The 25,858-nt window shown below is 45.3% G+C and overlaps 1 protein-coding gene across 1 annotated transcript; it reads left to right on the forward strand.

The window, feature by feature from the left end:
- Positions 1-1,518: 1,518 nt before the first annotated feature.
- On the forward strand, positions 1,519-19,747 carry PPP1R8 (protein phosphatase 1 regulatory subunit 8; the record flags this gene model as incomplete). Its single annotated transcript, XM_079546105.1, has 7 exons — positions 1,519-1,583; positions 12,095-12,155; positions 15,596-15,749; positions 16,316-16,536; positions 17,208-17,352; positions 18,432-18,496; positions 19,394-19,747. 7 exons carry the CDS (start codon positions 1,519-1,521, stop codon positions 19,745-19,747), a joined length of 1,065 nt encoding a protein of 354 aa, XP_079402231.1.
- Positions 19,748-25,858: the final 6,111 nt, after the last annotated feature.

Consider the following 25,858-nt stretch of genomic DNA (forward strand, 5'->3'; position numbering starts at 1 on the left):
GATGAGGAAGCAGGTACCTAAGCTTACAGGTAAATGAGACAGATGTGTATTATGAGAAATCCTGCTTTGAAGGACTCTTGAAGCTTCTTGTAATGTATCAGTAAATATTGTGTGGCTTGTGAATGTCTGTTATTTTTCCATTCTTTATGAAACAAAGTGCAGAAATTGGCTGAGCAAAGTGCAAAGGTTTTGAGACTGAGGATGTGTGCAAATTAAGGATTGCTGCTTCTAGCTGTCTTGCTAGCAGAGCTGGTCAGGACGTAGCAGTCACTCCCTGCTTTGTTATAGCTCTAAACTGACATGCACTGAGGGATCAGTAACCTGTCTCAAGCCCATTGTAGCGTGGTAAATGCATCGTACTGACCCATTTTGTATTTAATCCTTCTTCCATGTCTCCTGTGTAATAAAGTAAATGTGAAAGCTGGGAAGGGAGGGTGTTCTCCCAATTGCACATTGGTTTGCACTACTGCGCCATCATTCCAATAACTATCAATAAACACTTTTAAAAGCCTTTGCCAGAGCTTCTTTCTCATGCAGCTTAAATGGTGCCAGAAGTGTGATTGCAGATTCCTCTGTAAGTCTGCTTTATAGGAGCACCAGCAGTGTCTCTTCCAATTTAGCACTGCAGTCTGTGATTCTTCAGCATGAAACACCCTCCAGTAAGTAATTTAATCACAGAATGGCCAGGGTCGGAAGGGACCTCAAGGACTACGAATCTCCAACCCCCTGCCACATGCAGGGCCACCAACCTCCACATTTTACTGCCCAGGGCCCCATCCAACCTGGCCTTGAACACCTCCAGGGATGGACGGGGCATCACAGCCTCTCTGAGCAGTTGTTCCAGCACCTCACCACTCATAGCACACAACTTCCCCCTGACATCCAACCTCGATCTTCCCTCCCTCAACTTCAAACCATTTCCCCTTGTCCTGCTGTTATCTCCCCTTTCAAAGAGTTGATTCCCCTCCTGTCTGTAGGCTCCCTTTAGGTACTGCAGGCTGCAATGAGGTCACCCCGCAGCTTCTTTTCTCCAGGCTGAACAAGCCCAGCTCCCCCAGCCTGTCTTCGTAGGGGAGGTGCTCCAGCCCCCTTTAATCTTAACATCTAGTCTCAATCTACCTTCTTCCAGTTTAAAATCACGTCCTGTCGCCCTTATGAAAAGTCCCTGCCCAGTTTCCTTCAGGTCCTGGAAGGGCTTTCAGGTCCCCTCGATCTTTCTCCGGGCAGCAGAGACCTCGACTGTCATCACACGGAGGTGTTCCACCCTCTGACCGCCTCCGTGGCGCTCCAAAGCACCGCGTCCTTTTCGCTCCGGAGGCTCCAGGCGCTCTACGGGAACTGCGAGCACCGCTCGCGCTTTCCGAAGCGGCACAGCGCAGCCTGCCCGTCGCGCCGTGGCGCCCATGGCGCTGCTCGGCCCCGCCCCCGCCCGGCGCGGTGCACGCCGGGACGCCTCCGCCGCTCCTCCCGCCGCCCCTCCCGGCTGCCCCCGGCCCGCCTGAATGGGGCAGATACAAGATGGCGGCGAACGCGAACTCGGCCGGAGGCGGCGGCGGCCTCTCGCTCTTCGAATGCCCCAGCTGGTGAGCGGGCCGCGGCCGCGCGGTTCTGCGGCGCTGCGAGCCGCCGAGGAGAGCGGCCGCGCGACCGGGTTCGGGGAGCAGCGGCGGGGCGGGGCGAACCGCGGGGCTGCGGAGCCTCACGGGCGAGGAGACGGAGCCGCCGGGCCGCGGGGCAGCGTCGGGTTCGGGGGTCTGGAGCGGAGGAGGCCCGGCTCGGCGCTGGGGGCGGCTCGGGGCGGGGCGGCGCTGCGTGGGGCCGAGCTGAAGTCGAGCTGCGTCTCTTCTGAGATGCGACGGGGCGGCAGGGCCGGGATGGAGGCAGCGCGGGAAGCCGGGCAGAGCGATGGGCTGCAGGGGCTGCGACGCGGCTTTGGCCGAGCCGGTCGCGGTTACACAGCGCTCTGCCCGCGGCACGGCCGGGATGGGCCTCACCGCTGCTCGGCCGGGCCCCGCTGCGCTGCTCGGGGGTGGATGGGCACGGCGGGGCTGAAAGGCGATGGCAGCTTTTGGTGCGAGTTCCCCGCACGCGTGTGCGTGGCTGCGGGCCCCGATTGCACCGTCATCCGGCTGCGGATCCTGGCTGTGCGTGCTGGATGGCAGCGCTCGATGAGCCGCTGCAAGGACAACGTGCTTCTCAGTTTTCGTTTAAATCGTAAAGCCGTCTAAATCTCGAATAAAATAACATTTGAGGTGGGTCTAGGCGGTATCGAGCATCTCTATGAGACAAGATGGTGATCTGTAACACAGCAGTGTGAGTTAGATCAAACCAGCAAATGGAATCACAGCATGGTTGGGTTGGAAGCGACCCCGCAAAATGATCCAGATCCGAGCCTTCTGCCATGGCAGGGTTGCTGATGCTACATCAGGCACCAGGTTGTGCTGCCATGGACCTCATCTGTGGCCCTGAGCACCTCCCAGGATGGGGCACCCACAGCTCTGGGCAGCAGTGCCAGCGCCTCACCGCCCTCTGAGGGAAAACTTCCCCTGACATCTAATTTAAATCCACCTTCCTTTAGTTTAAAGCTATTCCCCCTTTTCTTATCGCTATCTACCTGTGCAAAAAGTTGGTTTCTCTCCTGTTTATAATCTCCCTTCACAAAGGCCTTTATGAGGTGTCCCTGGAGCGTTTTCTTCTCCAGGCTGAGCACCCCCAGCTCCATCAGCCTGTCATTGCAGGAGAGGTGCTCCAGCCCTCTGAGCTTCACACTCAGTGCCTTCTGGATATCCAGCTTGAAATTTGATAGCTAGTTTGCTTTTCTTGCATTTGGATACGACCGTGCTCAACAACTTACGTTACATTTGGTGATAAATTTGCATGGTTTCTACCACTGGAACCTGTAGATGAAACAGCTGGGAGAAGTATGGCTTAATGCTTAGATTCAGTTGCTTGAGTGCTGTTGCAGAACAGTTCCTAAAGAAATACCGTGTGGAGAGAAGGACTGTACCTGTGAAGGGCCTCTTCAGCTCTATTGCTTTCTGGCTCTGCTGCAGGCAGGGCAAGGGCTCAGAGCCAAGCAGCTTTCTGCACTGTGCTGCTGCTGACCTGACCCAGGTTTGAAGCACAGTCCATTGCGCTGGGATGTGATCCAAGCTGGAGTTTTCACACCTAGCAGTAAGAGGTCATCTTGGGAGACTGGGGCCCTGTTTCTTCCTAACAATTCCAATCTTTTTTTTTTTTTCTTCCCTTTTTTCTTCAATCTGAATGTTCTTTTACTATAATTTCCTGAAGTACTTCACAAGTAAACCAGAGTTTGTGTTTGGACACTCGTGCTTTTGAAGGGAGCTCCTTATTTTTCTGTACACCTCTATTATACGTGTGCAAATCATAATATATCATACAAGCTTTATGCAGGATAGTAAAGGCACACCTGACTCTGTCTATTCTTACACAAATTGCTGTGCAAAGATGTGGCAATTAATTTCAGTGAATAACTCCTTTTTGTGTGGGCTAACATAAAGTTCTTGGTTAACACTTTTGAAGCAGGTAAGTAGTTTCATTAACTGAAGAAAAGTAAGTTGAAGCAGGGAGCCAATATAGGTAGCTACCAGTCACAGTGTTTGTGTTCTGCAAAGAATATAGGCAACTGAGAATGGAAACTGGGGCACTTAGGGTTGGTGGTGTTCCACTGCCTCATCCAGCAGGAGGGAGGATCTCTCCTGTCGTGCTGGATTTATTTACTTCTGGTTTATTCTTCTAGTCTGGAAAGAGTAGAATGTATTTCTTGTTAAAGATTTACATGATCTCCCTTAGTATCTACTGAATTACAGATTCTAGCTCACAGTTTGAAAGTACTTACTGCTTCAGGGCAAGCCAAAGAGCACGCAGTTACGATATTCAATAAGTGATGAGTTTTTCATTATTAGGATTCTGTAGAGTGGAAATGGCTTGCAGTGGCAGAATTGGACCAGTCTGAAGCTCTGAATTCCAGAGAATCTCAGTGTGGACATATCCCAAACTTTGGTAGCCAGGTAGATCTTGGCAGGGAGAGCCCTGGGTGCTCAGAAGCCATCACATTTCAGGGAGTCTTCATGGTGAGTAGCAGCTGCTTCTGCAGGGAGTGCCTTCCAATCTCGTTAACTTGTGTTGGAACCAAAGTCATAGTCTTTACTTATCTGTTTTCTTTTCTGCCTCCTCATGGAGCTGCTGTAAGGGCTACAAACACCTATATAGGAAATATAGTCATATAGGAAATATATCTTAAACATCATTGTCCAAAGTAGTTGTTTTTTTCTTGTCTTTAAACATGTGGTGCTTTTGAGCTCTGCCCCTGTCATTGTATCTGTTCTTCCCTAATATGGATAATGTTGTAGTATTCAGTTTCCAAAGACATGGGTTTCATGGGTTTCGATGGTTGAAGTCTGGGCTTTGGTTTAGTTCTCATGCTGCTGTGGCTCAGTTCTTCATAGTCCATAGGACGCTTATTCTTGTTTATTTCCAACAGTTGAACCAACTCAGGACAGCACTTATTATTTGTCATCTGTCTCGATAGCATTCCCTTACCTTGCTTCACGTTTATGCGTGTGCTGTAATTCTTTCATGGGCCCATGCAGCCCAAGGGCATGGGCTACATAATTAAAATCAGATTAAAGTTGTAATCAAGGCATTTCATGGATTACATGTAGTCAAGCCACAAGACTAGAAAGTGTCCTTAAGAAAGAATTACATATCCTGGCTTTATGGGGACTCTGGCATACTTTCTGAGGTGGCTTTAGTATAGTCAGATGCAGATGTTCTGGCCTGGTTTTGAGGTGAGCATCACATGTTTCAAGGATATCGCCTGTCTTTCCTTCTGTCCTGGTTCAACTTGCTTTTGGGACCAGGAATCATGCTGTGCTCTGTCAGGACACACCAGTAGCTGGGATGTCAGGCTTGTTCTGCAGTATACATACATGTAAAGTAGTATTCCTGAATGGCAGCTGTGGTTTCTCTTCAGTTTCTGGGGGCTAAGAACAGATTTACACAGATCTCTGGAGAAGCTGAGCTCTGGAAATTGTGCCTTGTCCTTGAAGTTCAGCATGGAGATGTGCATAGCAGTCACCTACACCAAGATTTTAGGAAGTGCCTAAATTAGTTTTCCGAGCCCACGATTAAGAACCTAAATAATTGACCTGATTTTAAACGCACACAGTAGAACTGAATTTGGCCTGTCTGTGTCCTGAACAGCTAAAGCTCAAGGTTTCTCTCTGAGCTGGATAGGGCTTGCTTCAGTGAGGCTCTCCATTTGAACTGGATGCAGCTGGATGTTGTGACCCTGCTGTTATGTCAGCCCTGAATGTGAGCTGTTGAAAAGGTATTGTTGAGTTCAGTTCCATTATTTGGTACTTTCTAGCTAGCATCCCAAAGCATTGGTGGCTTTGTGCTCTTTTTTTGAAACGTTCCCAGTTTTTTGCCCCATGCACGATTAAGCTCAGCCTGGGCTCTTCTTCATTTTCTTGTGTCTGTGCCTTTCCTTTCCCATTGCTGTATGGCTCTGCAATAAAAGGTTTGCCGTCAAGGGTAGAAATAATGTATACAGATTTCTCACAGAATCATAGAATGACCTGGGTTGAAAAGGATCATCTAGTTTCATCTCAGCGTAGCACAGAGAACAGTGATTCTGCCCTTGTAGCACGAGGTGAAGAAACTGAAGAAACACATTTTTTTAGTTTCTAATAGAGAAGAATGGATCTTTGCCTTCTGTTGTTTAAGTGTTTCAGAAAACCCGGTGTGGATGTTGCTTTAGTTTGATGGTGTCCCTCTGAAATACATCACTGCTAATCATTATTAAGCAGCTTTTGATTGGAGTTGCTATGGGAAGGCCTGGGCTTTGCCACGTCCAGCTGCTGGGCTGTATTTTGAAGGAATTATTATTTGAATGAGGGAGCAGAGGCTCTCTGTCAGATGAACCACCTTTCTTGGAGAGTTGCTTTCAGAGCACATAGGAAATGGCCATTTAAAATGCTGTAGAGGGGATCAGGTGAGATCTGGGAGTGTGTAAGCAGTTGGCTTTGAGGAGGCAATAGCAATTTAATAGTTTGTGGCTGACTGGGTTCATGTTTTTTTCATTAATGACCTTGACGAAAGCAACCGCGGTTCTTACAATAACGTGTGGTCAACCCAGAGAGGTCAGAGTATTGTGCATCCTTTTGCTGTAACTGAAGGCAAGAACAGTAAAAATAAGATAAATACAGAGATGTGAGATGGAGGGTAGTTAAGTTCTAACTTCCTGAGCGAGGAACTCCAAGGCAGAAACTCACTGATGAGAAATTGAAGGATGAGTGCAGTTTGAACTGAATTTAGGATGCCACGGAACCTTCAGTTCTCTCTGATGGGGTATTTAAGTCCCTTCTGTCAGAGGTTCTGTATGCAGTTTCTGAATCTGCACCGTATTCTGTGCAGACCTTATTCCCAAGTAAGTAACCAAGGGAACCTGAGTGAAGCAGTGCAGTCTGATTCTGTGTGGAACTGTGCATTGTAACAGGACAACAAGCAGCACTGAGGTGAAGTTCTGCAATTGCTTTAATCCTAGTGGAATGCTTTGTTCAGTGAAAGCAGCCATAGTTCTCCTCAGGAGTCTGCCATAAAATAGAGCTCAAAGGGACCTGCTGGGAATGGCAATTAAAAACGTGTTAATTTGAAGCCTGTGCTGAAGTCTCCTTGCTCTAGTTGAGCTGGACTCAATGCTCCTCATGGGTCCCTTCCAACTCGGGGTATTCTGTAATTCTGTGAATTATTTTAATGCTTCCAAGAGCAGAGGAAATCATAAATGCCTCCCATCCACCTCTGTTTGAAGTTCAGTGCCCTCACCGTTGTATTTCCTCCAGACAGAACAAGGTTGGGTCAGAATTACTGGGCAGCTCTTTCTGCAGCCCGCTTCTCTTCATCCAAGTGGGAAGAAACCACTCAGTGTGAGCTAAAATAATTACCCTAAAGAGTTTGGCCTCACCATTGTGTTTATTCACCACAACATGTTCCACTGCTGACCTGATCTCAGCTTCAGCAGTGTGATGCTGCGTGTTGAGAGAGGCATGTGTGGCATTTCCATTGCTGGTGCACAGATCACAAACAACCCTTGTGTTCGCCAGGCATCTTTACTAATTCCTTTCTGTAAAAAAAAGAACAGAAGGATGGTAGCAGTGATTGAAGACATAACTGAGGTGGTTTCCTGTCATTCCATGATGGTGAGTGGTAACTTATGTTACTGCCTCTTCCTACCTCTTGACAACACCTTGCCTTTGGCTGCCAGAAGTTGAGGGGCTTTGTGAAAATGTGTTTGGATGGCCGTGCTTAGCATCTAACGTTGGACCTGGTGCTCCTTTGCAGTGGAATTAAGCTGTAAGTTAACGTTGAGTGACAGTCTTTCCACAGATGATGCAGACGCTAGAAGAGGTGCTCTTGTTGGTGCTCTTCAAAGCCAAGGATTATTGTTTACCATGCTTCAAGAAATAATGAATATGCTCGTTTTGTAGCATTCATTAAGAGGACTTAGGGAATGGATGCTTGCATGTTTTTGTTTCCCTAAGCTCCTGAAGAGAGATACTCCACTTATTTGTTTTCCCACATGCAACGCCACCTGTACTGGCTGTCGTCCTTGTACCCTTCTCTACAGAGTAACCAGAAGTCATAGAGCTTCCAAAATGTGAAAACATTTTATTTTTGTAATTTCTTCCTTTGTCAGATGTTGTTGAATGTTCTTCTGGTTGTTTCTGAATTGCATCTTGATGTCTCCAGATCTTTCCTAAGTAGCAGCAAGGAATTCAGAGCTCCTTGATGCATCTGCATGGTTGAGGTGGTCCTCATCTATCACATGTATCAAGAGAGCCATTTTGTGTTTGCTTGTTGTTTTGCTCATGTACTGCACTATTTGCATCTTGGTTGTCTGCAATAAGCATGACAGATGGTGGGTTAATACTCACCTCTTCAAAAAACCAGGTGAGTTCTTTCTCCTGGGTGTTATCCTAAGCATTATCTTCAGGACAGTGAAAGCTGCAATACAGATGCCTGAGCTTCTCCATGGTCTGGAAAAGGAACAACTAAGGGGTGTGTTGGGTGTCCTCAGAAGCTGTAGGAGATGAGTGTTTGCTGTCCTTCAGACAAGAAGCAGAGTCTGTAAAATGAAGTTTGTAGCAAGCAGATTTGTGGCCAAGAAGTGAAGGTGATGCTTCAGCTGAATGTGGGTGATCTGTGAAACTGTCAGATCCTGTGAATGTAAGTTTACCTGGGTTCAACCTGTATGAACAGCAGCTGTGGCTCAGGGACTCCTTGAGCAGGCAGCTGTTGTAAACTGGGAGAGTGATGCTGTTGCTAGATGTTGTTTTCATTTTGCTAAACGTTCTTTACCCTGTGTCACTTTGGTCTGCCCAATGCTGTTCCACAGGAGTGAGAAAGAGTAATAGAGTTGGTAAGGTGGTTGGTATGGTAGAGCTTATCACTCAGAAGCAGTGCTGCACTCTTCATAGGACTCTGGTTTTACGTGAGAAATGGTCCAAAGGAATCTGAATATTGGTGTTGGTTTCTTTTCTCCTATAGCGTGTAAATGTGCATCCTACTGGGAACGTTTTGAGTGTGAAAACAGTCAATTTTGTAACCTTCCATCCCTTGTACAGGTCATGGGTTGCACACACATTTGTTTCTGTGTCTGCTGATGACATTTTTGGTCTCATTTCTGTGCTTGTTTGTCACGATCCATGGGTGTGTGCACTCCTTTTTGCAGGCAGTCGACTGATCTGGCTGGTAGACATCAGCACTCTCTACATCCTGCATTAACAGCTCCTCAGGATACCCACAGAGCAGAAACCACTTCAGTGCTTGGCTGTGTTCTTTGAATGCAGTGCTCCTTCAGGTTCTTCTGGCATTATCACAGAATTAATTATTATTGCAGAATGGAGCAGGTTGTGTGTACTTCAGAGCAACGTTTGTTCTTCTGTAAAAGAAAAAAAGTGTTTCCATGGCATTGGAGGGACCAACACACACCGCGTATCGTCATGTATTTTCAAACAAAATACTGCTGAATATTGAAGGGCAAATGAGATGGCTCTGTTCTGTGCTGGCTGTTACTCAGTTCTGTGTCTGTTAGATCTTCTTTGTAATGCAGTCTGATAGAATCATAGAATCACCACGGTTAGAAAAGACCTCCGAGGTCTTCCAGTCCAACCATCCACCTATCACTACCAATACAAATCAGTTTTTCCCACTAAACGGTGCACCTTGGTACAATGTATGTACACACACAGTATGTATTTCTTCAGCACAAGTTTCTGCCAACACAGTTTCTATCAGTACAGTTTTACCAGTTTCAGACTTTATTGTATGTTTCCACGTCACGCTCACGTTTGAAAATTAGCATCATCAGTGGATACCTTAATTTATCTGACTTTTTTGAGTAATTTAATTGCCATACTCTTAGGTTTAGAAGTGTTTGGTTTCTCATCGAATACTTGGGTAAATATCATCTAGGTTTTGCAGTTTCTTCTTTAAGCGGTTGTCACAGATTCTCTTGCACTGGCACTCAAGATCCTTATACTCCTTTTCAGTGAAGACTGCTATCATATTTTCCTTATCAGTGAAAATGCTATCATAGGATGTCCTCTTCCCTCTGATCCGGCAGAGTAATTCACCAATAACTGTCGTATTCTCATCAGTCAGCCATGTTAGCTCTGTGGAAGGCTGCTCTTCTTGCAGGTGAGCCTTCAGAGATGCAGTGAGAGGGCTAGGCAGGCTTTGTTTCAGTGAGCTCATCACGCTGACGGGCTGCAGCAGTCCATTGGCAGGTCTGGCTTTAAGGTCTGGTGCAGAATGCTGACCTGTAGAGAGCAGAAGAGGTTTGGGTAGTGGGGATTGTGGTGGGCTGAGGGCACAGCGCCATCCTAGCAGCAATTCTCTTGGCCCAACAAGGGGTTGAAGATGTTGCTGAAATGTTTTTAAGGCTTGCTGACCCTTGAGTAACCAGGAGGCAATCACTGAAGGAGAGGGGGGAGAGCAGATGCCATGCTGAATAGGAGGGGACTTCCACGTAGAATTAATTTGCTGGAAGCAAATTACAGATATTTATTTTTAAAAGGAGGGGAGGCAGCTTTTGTTCCATTGAATTAAGGTAGGCTTTGCAGAAATTGCCGAAGGAAATTGTGCTGTAGAATTTGATGAATCTTCAGCAGAACGGAGAAAAACAAGTTTGCCAGTGCTCAGGGAGAGAAAGGGGAAACACTGGGAAGTGGGTGTGAGAAATGATGGGAGGCTGTGAATGAAACCTATCTTAGAATGAAACGTGAGAGCTGAGATCACAGAGCGGCACAGGGTGGGAGAGCGGTTGTAGCTGCAGCTGGGCTGGGCTCCGAAGGAGTGCTGGGGGGAGGTGGCTCCCTGGCTGTGTTTCGGTGACTGGTGGGGTGAATCCTTGTAAAACTCACCAGCCACACAGTGCAGCTTCAGTGGGAGCATTTCTACCTGCTGGTCTTTCTTCTGCCCTAACGTAATCCTGTTTTTAGGGGACCGTCAGGGGTCTGTTGGCCAGGGGACCATTTCAGACCATTTCAGCCTCCTGGGACCTTGCTGTGTCTGCTTTACATGCTGTGGTTTTTTGGTTGTTTTTTGTTGTTGTTTTGATCCAAGAGAGTAAGCCTATCAGCTGCATCCGTTTCACTTGACAGGATGATGCTACACACAACCTGAGAGAAGGACTTGGTAAGAAAACTTGTGAAAAGGGACTGGCCTATTCAGGAGGGGTCAGGGAGAGAGCTGAGCAGGCTGCTATAATGGATTTGGAGCAGGAATGGAAAACGCTTGCACAACACATGAGAAACAAACGAGTAGGAATAATAGAGGACTTATTCTATCTGAAGTTACCTCAGAAAGCATGTGTATAGTAACCAACTGATCCAAGGGCACAGAATGAACCTTCAAAACGTCCCAGCAGCATCTATATTTAACCCCTTCAAACAACTTGAGTTACAAGTGACCTTTCTTCCTTCCCCGACTGTGCTGAGAATGTCGCTGCCCATTGTCACTGTTCTCTTGGCTTGCATTGTGCAGTAAGAAAAGCAATAAATGGAAATGTGATCTCTGGGGTTGTTCTTGGGAAGGGCAGCAGTGCAGCTGAGAACTGGGTCGCTGCTGTTGCCCAGAAAGCCACAGAGACAAGCAGCAGTGGTGCTGTCAGCAAGAGAGAGTTACAAATGCACATCTTTAAAGGGCTGAGCAGAAAAAGTCAGTTTGCTCTCAGCAGTCAAGGATCCTTTGTTGTGAATGGCAGCATACTGATGCCATGGTGCTGCTGTGGCTGTGAATGCTGATCACCAGCATTAATGCTTGTGTTCAGCTACGTGCTGGTGTTGTTCTGCTGTGCCTTGCTGAATCCCAGGTGCCTCTGTGCTCCCTTTTCTCAAGAGAATGAAGCTGCCCAGTGAATCTGCTTCATAGGGTAAGCAGAAGTGCAGCCATAGGGCAGGGGGATCTGAGCTGTAGGGATAATTTGGTGGAGGAGGTCTGTGCTGCTGTAGGATCATGATCCCCTTCCCATCTAATGCTGTCATTTCTTCCATGCTACCTGTTTTGGTAGGGAAGTTTGACTAAGCGGAAGAACACTGGTCACTGGACAGCATTCTTATATTACTCAGATATGTGTGGAACCCTTCTGATGTTTTTGACCATCCCCAGTTCTGGTGAAGATGGTAGAAGATCCTGTTCCTCTCAACAGCTCAGGCTGTTCGTAAGGAGGCCCTTATACTGACAGCTCCAGTCTGTGCCCTTCTCTCCTTGTGGGTTCGTGTTGGGAGCTGCTCGGTTTGGTTTGTGAAGTTGCTGTCGTTTGATTGGAGTAATGAATCTTGAAGTGCCCGTGTTCTGTTAGCTTAACTCATTGTAAACACGTGTGGTTTATGTGTAGGCAAAGGAATCTGCATGGAGCAAAAGGACAATTTTTGGCTGTTTAATCTTTTTTTTTCTCCAAATAAATTTGCTTGCGTTGGTCTGTAAATCTAATAGAATATTAGCTCTACTGTTAATGAACTTTTCACTAAATACTTTGATACTATACTTAACTTTCTTTATTTTCCAGGGCAGGAAAACCTCCACCTGGCTTACATTTGGATGTAGTCAAAGGAGACAAACTCATTGAGGTATGAGAGCAGATTCTGTGTGTGCTCCATGTATCACATATATAGGCACCAGTGGTAGAAAATCTGGTAGCACTTTCCACACCCACTCAGAAGTATTTCCCTTCTCTCTGAGGTTTGCTATTTCCAAATCACGTTCTTTTACTCCAAAACTGCTGAATTAAGTGAAAGTTTTCCTTTGCCTGTACTGTCTCTCATTCTGTGCAGTGCTTCCATTTCTAGGTGCTGTGTTTGAAAGGATGCAGAACCACAGTGGTCAGTTTGCAAACAGTGATGCTTTGGTTCCTGAATGCTGAACCTGTCCTGGTGTGAGAGAGAAAATAAAATGTTTGTTAGGGAAAGTCAGCACTTGGCAGAGTCTTACTGCTTCCAAGGTTGCAATTTTGTTTCCTAGAATTTTGTCTTAGGAACTTCAGGAGCAGGAATTCGGCATGGGAAAGAAACCTCAAATCCAAAAGAGTAAGAATGAAAATTCTTCAAAAACCTACACACAAACCAAATGCTCTTCATGTTTTTGACAGAAAAGACCTAAGCCAGTGACCCTATTTTAGCCACAGGGAGACTCCTAACCTCCAATTGACTGGAACACAGACAGAAGTTTCTAGACAGCAAAGTCAAGCCAACTTCTCTTAGCAGAAATTTGGAAAACTAGGAGCTCAATGTTAGATGAAGAAGGATTGAGGAGCTTAGTCTTTGCTGATTTGTACTGTATGCTACTGCAAGTGCATCAGACGTAAAGTGTTTCTTCTGATGTCCTGCAGGAGAGATTTACTGTTTAAAAATTGATTAGGATACCAGAATATGCTTTGCAAAGGAAAGAAAATAGAGGATTTACAAACAGGCTTATATTTGCCCAGCCCAGAAGCCAGTAAAATGAGCCTTTATGGGGGATAGTCCACGACTTGTTGGTTTAACAGATTGTTTTCAGAGATTGCTCTTAGTCCACATTTAAAAGCACAGGCAGTTGGCAATGCCAGCATTGACCTGTGTGAGATCTTTGCTCAGCCTTAATTTGAAAGGAACTAGGTACCAACACGTGTAACCACATCTTCACAGTACTTCATTACCCCGTGTAAGGAGTGGATGAGTTGGCTCATACCAGCTACTTGGGCTATCCTTCAGTGCAGCTATCCTTCACTGGCTCTCCCTAGCCCAAAATAGCTTTCAATCCTACTGCATTTTTTGTCTTCAAACCATGATCTCTGTCTTTTCTCAGTGTTGTTGCAGTTGTTAGGAACTGTTTTAGAGGTTTCAGAGGTCACAGCTGAATTAGGACTGCTTGTCAGCTCAGCCATCCCACTGCCATCCTATCAATAGCATCTGTGGTAAGGATTGTACTTGGCATCAGGCTTTCCAGTATTTCTTTCAGGCCGTGTAAGAAGATGGTGAGCAGAGCCAGCTGGCAGTGCCTTTGTTTTTTTTCTGATCTCTGGTAGGTGGCATTACTGCAGCCCTCCCACCTGAGAGACTTACTCTACAAGACAAGGTTTTTCTTGTCATGTTTCTTTTGGATTTTTGAGAATGGAGAGCTTTTGGATGAAAGAGCCCATATGCAACTCTGTGCTAAATGAACCCATGGAGGCGATCAAAGGAGATCTGTTCCAGACTGAAAAAGGCAGCAGAATGCAATACAGAAGCTGAGAATGCACCATTGCTTTAGACAATGCACGAAGAAATTCAGTGTTGGTAAACTGTCAGTCAGGAATATCATCCTAGTCCTGTCACGTTCCAAGGATGGATGGTTAGGCTGTTCTACCCAAAGCTTTTGGATCTGCAGAAGGCCAAGTTTGGCTTTGTAAGCCTGAGGTCTCTGTCTGAATGGGTAAAGATGGTGCAAACATCCAGATTCCCTTTTCTACTGTCACATGGTAATCCAGCAGTTCTTTTTGCTTACTCTAACCAGGCATTGCTAGCCTACTGTCCAGGTACTCAGGGGTTCAGTAGGGGATGTGATCGTGGAGAGGTTAGGGAGTGACCATAGAGTCCTACTTCATCTCTGGAGCATCTGATGCTGATTATCAGCTTTGAAGCATCTCAGTGAGGGGCGCTTTGCCTGCCGCGCACTGCGCCGTGTGCTGAGTGCTGCAGCACGAGGCGACTGCTGGTTACGGGCACCTACACAGCCTGAGGTCCTGTTTGCTGTAGTGGCTCCTGGAGCACTTGATACTAACCGAGCCGTCTGTATGCCGGGTCTCCTCCAGAGGTCTGAGGTGTACTGTGTGATTGCTGGGTCTGAAAAGTGCAACATTAAAACGAGCCCTGCAGTGTTTAAGCTCAGTGTGCGAAGGATGACACTGGGTTATAGCTCAGAGGCACAGAGAATGTTAGAAACATGACAGGGAAGTGAAGGCAACAGTGATTTGTTGCAAGACTTCCAATTTATGAATTTGTTTCAATCTGCGGAAGCTCCTGAGTGCAAATGAAAACCTGTTGGATGTTTGTTTTGGAGTAGATTTTGGCCAAGAATGAGAAATAACTGGACCAGTTTTTGTGGTCCTTGAAATTGTAAAACAGCTAAATGCTTACATAAGAAATAAGCTTTTAGAGATCCATCAATTTGTATGCTAGTTTTGTTTAGGTAACTTGTTTGAATATGCAAAAACAGAAGTTAGTGCTCATCTTTCTCACAAACTGAAACCACAGATTTCATTGGTACAGAGGTATTGAATTTGGGGAGAGTTCTCAGTGCTGAACTAAGGGACAATACTGGGTACTACTTGTCATAAAGCTGTTGGTGTGAGGTTGGATCCCCACAAAACCCAGCTCACCTTTCTCAAAAGCTGTGTTGTAGCAAACACTGTTTGCAGGTCAGTGGCTGGGTGAAACAGCTGTAATATTAATGGGCAATAACTGCGGCAAGGGAGAACATAGGAATGGTAATTGTTGATTAGGGCTTGCAGGGGAAAAGGAGAAGTCTTGTGAAAACCAGTATTTATAAAGAGACAGTGATAATAAAGTACCCAGAAGATATAAAAGTCCAGGAGACTCTTTCAGTGTATCAGTGTATTGCTCTAGTTTGAATTACAGTGAACCTTCAAGGTGTACAGTTCTCCACCAGACACAAGTAAATTCAGAGGAGAGACCTGCATGCTTCAGATGTTCCAACAGGAAGAATATAATTGTTCACGTTTTATTTGCACTTGCACCTTGTTTGTCAGCAGATACTGTTTGAAGGTGAATTTCTGATCAGTGATTCTTGATGTATCAAGTGAGATGTTAGAGACAGGAATAACTGGGCATCTTCCATATTCAGCTGTTCTGAATTTAAAAAGAAAAAATGCAGGTTTCTGTGTTGAACAATGTCAACCATTACTGACATGGTGGTCAGTTTATGATGCTTTGTTTTGCATTTACTCTTTTTATTCACATTTTTGAACTTTTCCAGGAAGCTCCAAAAGATTCTAGGAGTCTAATATCCTCTTCTGTTTGATATTCTACCTCAGAAACTCATCATTGATGAGAAGAAATATTATCTCTTTGGGAGAAATCCTGATCTGTGTGATTTTACCATTGACCACCAGTCTTGCTCTCGGGTCCATGCTGCCTTGGTCTATCACAAACATCTCAAGAGGGTCTTCCTCATAGATCTAAACAGCAGTAAGTAACATGACATTTAATCCCACAGTAATACTGCTTCAGTGCTTCAACGTTTTTGAATGAGAGATGCTTTCCTTTCTTTTTTGTTGTTGTTTGCACTGTGTGGCCAGATGGTCAGAATCTGAAATAGCATCCTAGTGAAAGATTGGCAGTGGTTAAGAACAAGTGAGTGCTTGTTCCAGGCAGCTTACCTCTGCTTCCCCTGGTGTTTAAAGTGGCATTTTTAGGCTCTTAAGAGAGTGGAAGAAAATCACTTGACCTTTCCTTCGCAATTGTCATGAAACGTTCTATCCTAGGAGTGGTTTTATAAGATCTAGAAGCTGACATACTGTGTTTTCCACCAAGAGAATGGTTGCAGATACGGTACGTTGTGGCATACAGGATTTTCTGCAGACTGTCTTAGTTTGTGAGATGATAGGTAACACACACACAGCTGGTGTTTGCAGCAGTGCTTCGTTGGTTTGTATCTCTGCAAACCACGTGCAGGTTTTGAACTTCTCAAGGCTTGAACACTGTGAGCTCGAGCAGATGACTAACACTGTTTTCCATTGTGATGTTCTTCTCAGCACATGGCACGTTTTTGGGTCATATCCGTTTGGAAGCTCACAAACCCCAACAGATACCCATTGATTCCACAGTTTCATTTGGTGCTTCTACACGGGCATATACTCTGCGAGAGAAGCCTCAGACTCTGCCTTCAGCAGTTAAAGGAGATGAGAAAATGGGTGGTGAAGATGAAGAGCTCAAGGGTTTGCTGGGCCTGCCAGAGGAGGAGACGGAGCTTGACGTGAGTATGAAGGTCCCCTGTTGTTAGATGGTCTATCCATCTGTAACAGGTGGCATTTTCTACTTGTTTGCTTGGTTCAGGTTCTTAATTTCTTGTTCATGAAGATGGTCTGAGGTGCCTTCTGCCAGCAGAAATGTACAGATCATCTAATTCTGCCATGACAGGGTATGTTCATGCTTTTTCCCAGAATCAGTGCTCCAATAATCCCACTATTCCAATAGTCTTTTCACAGAGGGATTGCAGGCCTTGCAAAGAGTTGTCTCTTGCCAGCTAGGTCACTGGTGATTTCCCATGCTGTTCACTGTTGCCAAATAATAGTGAATGCAGCTCTGTTTCTTACAGTTAGCCAGTGCAGAGTGGCAGAGCAGTTTGCATGGTATTCGTAGGATCACTGAGTTTGGAAAGGAGCTCTTGAGATCATCTGGCCCTCTGTTCAAGCAAAGTCAGCTAGAACAAGTTGCCCAAGCCTAGTTAAGTTTTTAGCATCTCCACTGAAACACTCAGCAGCATTTCTAGATAATCTGTTCCAGCATCAAAACGTTTTTTCTTCCTAGGGGTCCAGAGTTGAAGTTAGGCAGTGGGTGGCAATCTTTTGACATGCACAGACGATGATCAAAGCAGACTTCACAGACTTCTTGCTTAAGATGTTTCTTATCTAAATCTTTTTTTAGAACCTGACAGAGTTTAATACAGCCCACAACAAAAGAATTTCCACACTAACCATAGAGGAAGGGAACTTGGATATTCAGAGACCAAAGAGAAAACGGAAGAATTCCAGAGTGACATTCAGTGATGATGATGAAATCATCAATCCAGGTAAGTAGTTTACTCTCTAGTTGATAACATTAAAAGCTCTCTTTCCAAATTCTGATAGAGATTCCTCATGGCTGTATATAGGCAAGAGAATAGAAATTTGACAGGGAATGTTTGAGATCTGCTGTTTCTGACTCACTTAAATCTGTGATTTCTGCTTTTCTTCTCTCTGTAAAATTTCTGCGTGATTTTGTGCAGGATGGAGATGTCACATTCAGCTTAATTGTTCAATTTTAATCAGATTTGGAAAGACCTTATGGATCCAAAAGAAAGAAAGGTTTTGAATTCTTTGCCTTCTCTAGAATCTAAATGAGAACTGAACTTATTGTTTGTTTTTTAATTAGAGCCTTAATGCTTTCCCTTCCTGTTCCCTAATGGATTCAGCGTCTGTCTTCAGCTCAGTGTTTTGCTACTTGTCTGGCTATCTAATTCAAAATGACACTTCTAGAGTTGTGTCTAATTCCTCTTTAGTCATTTTTCTTCCTCAGCTCTTTTACGGTAATGACATTAATGATGTATTTTGTAGCTAATGTTCATAGTGAGCACAGCTTATTCATAAGTCTTGCCTTAATTTGATAATGCGTGGCACCCAGAACAGCCATTCTTATTCATAATGTAGCTCTCAGAACATCTGCATGTTTGATTTTTCAGAGGCTGCATTGAATTCTTCTTCATTGACTCCTTCAAGGCCTTTCAGGACCAGCTCTTGTGCCTGTGAGCATGCGCACTGCATTGTCCAGCAGCACCTTTCAGCCCACAATTCCTTTCAGTTTGAGCAGTGTAAACACGGCTGTCCATCTATCCCTTCTCCTAGATCACTGCCCCATTTTGTAGCTGCATGGAAGTTTTCCTTGCCAGAGTAACTGATGAGGCCTCCTTGACACAAAGCCACTAGGTGTCCCCACCCAGCCACTTCTCTCTTCTTTATTAAAGCACGCTTGTGCTTTCTGAGGGCTGCTGGAGTGCTGGAAAGTACATCCACGTACCAGCTCTTCGCGTAGGTTCCTTCATGTCCTTACTTGGCAGATGTTCTGTTTTTTCCTCTGTTGATTCTGAAAGCTGCGCTGTTCTTCCCTTTGCAGAGGACGTGGACCCTTCTGTTGGGCGTTTCAGGAACATGGTACAGACAGCAGTGGTCCCTGTTAAGGTACGCAGTGACTTTCAACTTTGTAATCAATCCATTATTACAGTGAGTAACTCACCGGGTGGTTTACTCCTTACAACAGAATGTGCTGTGCTGAAAGGGATTTTCCTTTTAAGGAGAAGTTGTGCTTGCGTATCACAGTTATACCTTTTAGCAGTCTGACCATTTTGCATTAAGTCCAGCTTATCTTCTTTCTTTAACAGCACATGGGCTCAATGGCAGGTTTTTTTGCACCTCGAATCACTTTTCAGTATGGTAATACTGGGCATTGGTTGAAATTGTGGGAAATATGCAAAACAAATAATAAAAATGAGAAAGTGTTTGTTTAAACACTGTAAGTAGTAAAGATTTGATAAGGCTGCATACCAGAATTTAGAGAGCTAAGACTCTTCCAGAACAAGTGTGTTGCCAGCACTGTGTTTAATTTGAATACTGTAGGAAGTTATGCAAAACTTCAAGTAACTAAGCAGCATTTGTTGTTTGTATAAAATAAGTGTGGAAAAGGATCATTCTACCTAAGCCACAAACTTACTGCCTGCAGGAGAAGATTGAGGTGATGAGGATCATTCGAGTGATGTAGAAATTGCAGTTTCTTTCTTACTAAAAAGGAAAAGAGGAACTGTGTTACTGACCAGTGACCTGCCTGGTCTGGAGTTCAGGAAAAGCTCAAGACTGGTCTGCATTCATTGTGCATTTTTAACCATTTATTACTGAGTAGTTTTCAAAGAATCCCGAGGGAAATATTCTGGGACAAAGAGTGGGAAATCCACTTGTATCTGTGACTGCTTATTTCTGGCTGCTCTCAGAGTGTTTTGGGGGAAAATTGTGCAGCCATCTGGTTTAAGTAGCTTTCTTGTTTCATGTATTCCGAATAACTGCTAAAATGCTTTTGCTCTACAGAAAAAACGGTTGGACAATCCGGGCTCACTGACCACGGATGACTCTGCGACGCGGCGTATGCAGAACTTCCCCTACAGCGGAGGATTATATGGGGGTTTGCCTCCAACCCACAATGAGGCAGGTTCCCAGTCACACGGCGTCCATGGGACAGCACTCATTGGTGGTCTGCCAATGCCCTACCCCAATCTTGCCCCAGATGTGGACTTGACTCCTGTTGTACCTTCAACAGTTAACATGAACCCAGCTCCAAATCCTGCTGTCTTTAATCCTGAAGCTGTGAATGAACCCAAGAAGAAGAAATATGCAAAGGAGGCATGGCCGGGCAAGAAGCCAACCCCTTCCCTGCTGATCTGAGTTAGGGTTTGATGAGGGAGGATGGGAGTTACGAACTCCAGAAACTGTTTATGTGTAGTATTGTCCTTTTGCAATTTTAATGTCCTAACCAGATGTAATACGGAGGTTGGAGAAGCGAAATAATCCTTTAAAGATCTGTCTTCAAACATTTTTATAACTGTTTAAAAAAAGACAACGACAATATAGCTACCATCTCCCTCTGAACCAAAATATATGGCAGCCTTTTCTTAGCCTCTATCCCCAAAGGTCTTTACTATGAATTTTGATCATATAAGTTGAAGGGGCAGAATCACACAGTTTAGGTTATCATTTATGGCATGACCCTGCAAATGTGTGTATTTAGGTGTTGTGCTTACTATGAGTAACGTCGTTCCTGCCAGGCTTGCTCATAGCAGGTCAGCTGTATCAGAAGTCGATATTCTTGGGGCCAGGCCTTCCAGAAATCCCACTGGTCTGAGTTCTAAAACCTGCAAAATACAGGCCAGCTTTTATTTTTTATCTTTTCAAAGCCTTACCCGCATGGGGCATCTCTTTTTTTTTCTTTTTTTTCTTCCTACTTTGGCTACAACTCGTTTTAATTTCCACCTAAAGCACTGCAGCATCACGTGAGTTCGTGAGAGCTTGGGAGTTGAGATGAATGGGGAACCTCTGGGCTTCTTGAGCTGTGGTGCAGTGTTGTATCACAGACTGCTGTGTGGCTGGATAGAGGGGCACCCATGGATGGATCTGAGTTTGTATGGGTGTTTATGGCAGCAAACAAGCATGGCAAGCCTGGGAGCATTTGACTGGTGGCTGGAAACTGTCTACAGTGTGCAAAGAATCAACAACAACGTAGTGGTAACTGAAGGTAGAGTTAACACAGAGGAAGATACTTTTTTAAACTTGGTGGCCCTTTTAACTTCAGTAGTTTCATTTTTACTTGCTAATGGCATTTCTGAGCTTAGAGCACATGGCATGCAACAAGGCACAGGTGAACATGAGCAGCCATCAGCAGTGGTGCAGGACTCATGTCTAACAACTAAAACTGCAGTCTGCACGGTGTTTTGGCTGCTGGTAACAGAAGATAAGAATTACGTGCCACCTAAAGCTAGAATAGGAATTCTCAGTAGAGATTCTGCCTCACCCTGAATAAAGAAGCATGCCAAGTTCGAGTTGGTTTCATGACATGAGCTTTTTCCCTTTTTTTTAATTTTATTTTTAACTATTTCATCATTTTTCCCCATTGAGTAAAATGAGAAGTGTGATTTGGATTGTTGTTTCCAGCCTATGAAATCCTCAGTTTTAGATTTGAAAATCTGATTCAGATTTACTCAGATTGTATGCCTTTATACAAGGTAAGGCCAGAGCCCTTTTGTTTTTTTCTTCTTGGATTTCTTTTGTATTTTAACACTATCTATTGCAGTTCAGCTATGTAGTCACATTCCTTTGTCTGAGGGATTCCTCTAGGAAATGTGCACTGAAATGACAGTGGTGCCAGCTGTTCATTCGTGTGTACAGTACTGTAGCTACCAGGCTAAGAATTTCTGTGAAAATATGATGGTTTCTGAAGCAGTGCTATTTTATAGCGCCTCTGTGCTGTAGGCACTAGACTTGGTTTGGACAGGTGCTTCAAAATCAGTGTGACGTGCATCTGCAGTGATTGCATCTATCATGGTGTTGAGGCAATTAGAGCTAGTGGCTACCCCACCCATAGGAGTGATGCCTTTAGAGACTGGTTTGTTCCCCTCCATGCCTTCATGTCCAGCTCAGACTATTCCTCTGATGAACACGGTAACTTCTCCATGATATAGTTGTGCCACTCTGTGCTTAGTTGCTATTGAAAATGAGACATTCTTCTTTCAGACACTTTCTACCCTCCCTAAAAATCTCACAGTTGATTTTTGCTTATTTCCAGGATGTAGAGTTTTCTGTTTCCAGCCAGTCTGTTTTACGAAGGCAACTCTTTACAGTAAGACTAGTTAGAGCAAGTAAGCATTGAACAGGTCATCTTTTATTTTATTTTATTTTTTCTTTTTAATTTTTCATTGTTTGGTTTTGCCAGTGGCTCTTTGCAAGATCTTTCTTAAAAGGGAAGCTTTACTGCTTATTGGTTTTTAAAGCTCTTCTCCTCCCTGGGTTTGTACAAGCTCTCATTATTTCAGAGCTTAGCGGCCATAGCTGGCCAGTACAGGAGGGGACAGTGTAACATCCAGGGGCTTTGTACAGAAGTTTGTACACTTGTGTAATATGTAATAGGCCTTTTCACACTTTCTGTTGAGCTTTTTACCTGTAACCTTTACTATGTTGTAAATTAAATGCAGATTTTGCCAGTATGGAGAATGTAGTGTGTTCGTTCCCAGTCTACACTTCTTCTGCAGTTGAGATTGTACATTTTTTGTGGCCTATTAAAGGAGTTGTGCCACTGCAGCCATCACTGCAGGCTTGTTCTTAGTGGCTGGCTCAGGCTGCAGCTTTTAAAGGAAGCTAGGGAAGTAGGATTGTGCCCAGCTGAGAGCAGCCAGATGTGGTTTGGGTCCTTTTCTTTGAAATTAGCCTTCCTGGAAGTCCTGTAGCCCACAAATGATACCTGACTCGCTGGCATCAGGCCAGTGCATATGACTGGAACTCCCACTGTCCCTGTCTTCTTTTTGCTGCCTTTCTCAAAACACCCTGCACCTTCCCACTGAGTTCTGACGGTTGCCTTGGTGTTGTGTTTTGCTTCCAAGAAATGCCTTCTTTTTCAGGGAATCTTCAAGAAGAGGAGAAGTTGCTGAAGAGCCCACATCCACACGACCACCTTCTTGTGTATAACTGTCTGCCATCTGGTATCATCTGGCACATCCTGGCAAATTCAGACACATTTGCAGAAGATGGTTGAGAAGGAGGTCTTAAATAGCAAATGTCCTCCTAGTACCACTTAGGTTATTCTGATATATCTGCCGTGGTCCAAGTTATTGCCATCTTGCAAAGACACCCAGATGGAAAGCTGCTAGTCTTTGTGCTGACTTTTGAGGAACTGGCCAGTAGAACTGAGTTAACATTGTGTGCTGTTAATTCTGGTCACAGCCACATACAGAGGCTTTCCCGATTAATTTCTGGACTCTGCTGTGTCAGTTCCTGCCTGAGGTTCCTCATCTACTTCTAGATATGTCTAAGAGGAGTGAGAGTTGAAAACAGCAGCATTCCTTCTGGTGGGTAAGTGATCGCTGTGTCATGGCAGGGCGAGTCCCTTCCGAAGGGAGGCACAACCAGCAGTTCATCCTTTTATGATTTTTGCTGTTATGATTCCAAAAGCTTGCAGAACCTTGTTCCCAGTTAACCTTTCTTCTGTAGGCACAGCAGAGTATTGAGTTACTTTGATAGCAATTCCACTGTTCAGCAAAGATGAGGGAAAGCCTGGAAATGGCCTTTTGAAACAGTAATCCCCATGTCTGCTTCAGTAGTGCTGCTGGTTCAGTTCAGATTTTGCAAGTTATTCTGATACTGCTTGCTTGTTAACAGGTCAGAGGTTGGTTGTGCTCTGCTGCAGGAAGCTAACGCTGGTAACCCAGCTGTGAGGATGCTTCATGCTGAGCCCACTGTTGCTTGGATCCTAGCAGCTGACTTCACCTTTCACCTGGGCTGGTCTGGCTGGGATCCTGCTTGTTGATTCCCGCTTCTTGTCTGAGGAGCTCTGGCCTCTTGCTTGTTGTAACATCAGCTACAACATCAGTAGTCAAAGCTTAGGACTTTGAACGACAAGCAGGTCATGATGACTCAAGGAGTGCCTAAAATCTGTTGTGCCTAAAATCAGTTGTGTGTCTACCCTGAAAGGTAATTCTTCAGGCAATTTTTATGTTTCCCCAGTTAGAGTGGACACCAGAGGAGCAGGTGGACAGCTGTGCTTCCTGGAGGTGTTTATGACAAGGTGTGACTTCCTCCCATTGCCTGAAGCTGAACAGTTCAAGCCTTGCTCCTGACTTCTTACAGCACAGACATCATGTGCCCCTGTGACTGCCACTGCTTCTGTGTCTGCTTCACTTTGCTTTCTTCCAGCCAAGCCACATGAAGATAAAAGGAGAAGAAATCCTGAGGGCAGGAGCCCTGGCACAATGGAGAGTGCTGGTACCTAAATGTCTTCTCTGCCTGAGCCTGCAAATGCTGTTGGAAGCCAAGGTAATGGCTAAGATGGGCAAAGGAAGAAAATGAGATCCACAAGCCCAGGTGGGCTGAAAATAACTGGTAATACCTGATGTGGCTTGAATGGTGCTCTGCAGATGAGAAAACCAGCACTGTTTTCCAAGGAGCTCTATCCACCAACTGTCACCTGAGCAGAAAGGACACAACAGAATGACATTTTGTCTATGTGAATTACTGCAGGGACACAGAAAGCAGCTGGCAGCCCTACGTGCAGGGGTGGAGAGTGTCCTGAGCCTGCAGGGCCTGACCGTGAGCATGGATATGGCCTTTTGGTTCAACGTAGATCTCAAAGTGTTGTTTAGGATGTGGCACAGCTGAGGGGTTTGCCGAGGGCCCAGTGAGGTGCCAGTCCATCTGAGGGATGGCAGAGAGCAATTCACAGACTCACAGAATCATAGGGCCTGGAAGGGACCTCTGGAGGTTCCCAGACCAGCCCCTTCCCCAAAAACAGGTTCCCTAGAGCAGGTTGCACAGGAAAGCACCTGGGCAGGATCACCTTCCTTGCCCTGCTGGCCTTGTTTTAAATGCAGCCCGAGGTGTGGTTGCCTTTCTGTGCTGTGAGGGCACATGGCTGGCTCGTGCCTAGCTGAGCAGCACCCCTAAGTTCTTTTGGTGGGGCTGTGCTCAGTCCTTTTGTCCCCTAGCTTGGAGTACCCAGCTGCAAGACTTTGCACTTGGCTTTGTTGTGGGCCAGAGCTGCAGGGCAGTGGTGCCTCTATGCTCACTGTCCTATTCTGACCTGGTCTTGCTATGCCCTGGTCATGGTCTGGGGATCCTCTTTGTCGCCCTGTCACCTCCATGTGATGCTGAGTACCACAGGGCAAGCAGCAGAGAAGAAACTTATTGAGCACTCTGAATTTTTTCAAGATAAATGCGAGACTTTGCATACAAACAGCCCATCCTAACCAGGGAAGATGGAGCCAAAGTTCTGGTGGCTCTTATCAAGCCCCTTTATCTCTGCTAGCACCAAAAAAATCTCTACACTGCAGTGACTGGCTGGGAATGCTTCTATGAAATGCTACACATGACATCTACCAGCAAGTACAGTGGAAGTGGAAATGACACAGAGGAATGTGTCTTGAGCAGCTTTTTCTCTGCCAGGAGACAGCAAGCTTGAATCACAACTCATGGGATGGCTTGGGTTGGAAGTGACCTCAAGGATCATCGAGTTCCAGCCCTCCTGCCCATGAATGCTTCAGTTGAGCTGTGCTATGGAAATTGCTCTCCTTCATATGCAGCACTGCAGCTGATAGACCTTGGCCAACTGGCTGGTGCCCACCAAGCTCCTCCTTCACTCCTCCTCAGCAGGAGAGAATCCTGTGAGTTCACTCACAAATAACTGTCATGAGGTAAATGGACTCAGCTTGGGGAAGGCACTTTCTCTCTTCTGGTTGCTTTCTGTCTTGGATTTGTGCCACTTTCTCAAGGTTGTCAGTTCTTTATGAAAGTCATGAAGAGGAACACCCAGTATGTTTATTACAGAGAAGTGGGATATCTGGAATTTAAAGCAGAACTTCAACCTTGAGCAAATATCTGAACTGGAAAGTCATTTTGAGACTTCACTTTTCCCCTTTGGAAGTTTCAAATCCCTTACCTGAGACTTCCATAGCCTTTAGGTAGCATCAGGTAAAGCACATCTGCATTAGTGCAGCTTCCATACATCCCAATAATCATAACTTAACCACTGTTAGAATAGTGTTGGACAACCTGCAAAAGGTGAGCAAGCCATTCTGTCAATGACCAGCCTCCAATTTCCTTCAAAATCTCATTTATTCCACTGTTGTCCACTGTTTTTCTACTCCCTACTTCCATGAGCTGTGTTAGCCATATGATCAATACAGAAGTATTTCACTATTGGCCTGGACTTGAATGCAGTGGTTCTGTTGGGGGTTAAAATTCCACCCAGAATTGGCTCTTTGCTCGATTCTGGTATTGGTAGGCAAGTGGAGATAC

This window comes from Tetrao urogallus, assembly GCF_951394365.1.
Source record: "Tetrao urogallus genome assembly, chromosome: 23".
Lineage (NCBI taxonomy): Eukaryota > Metazoa > Chordata > Aves > Galliformes > Phasianidae > Tetrao > Tetrao urogallus.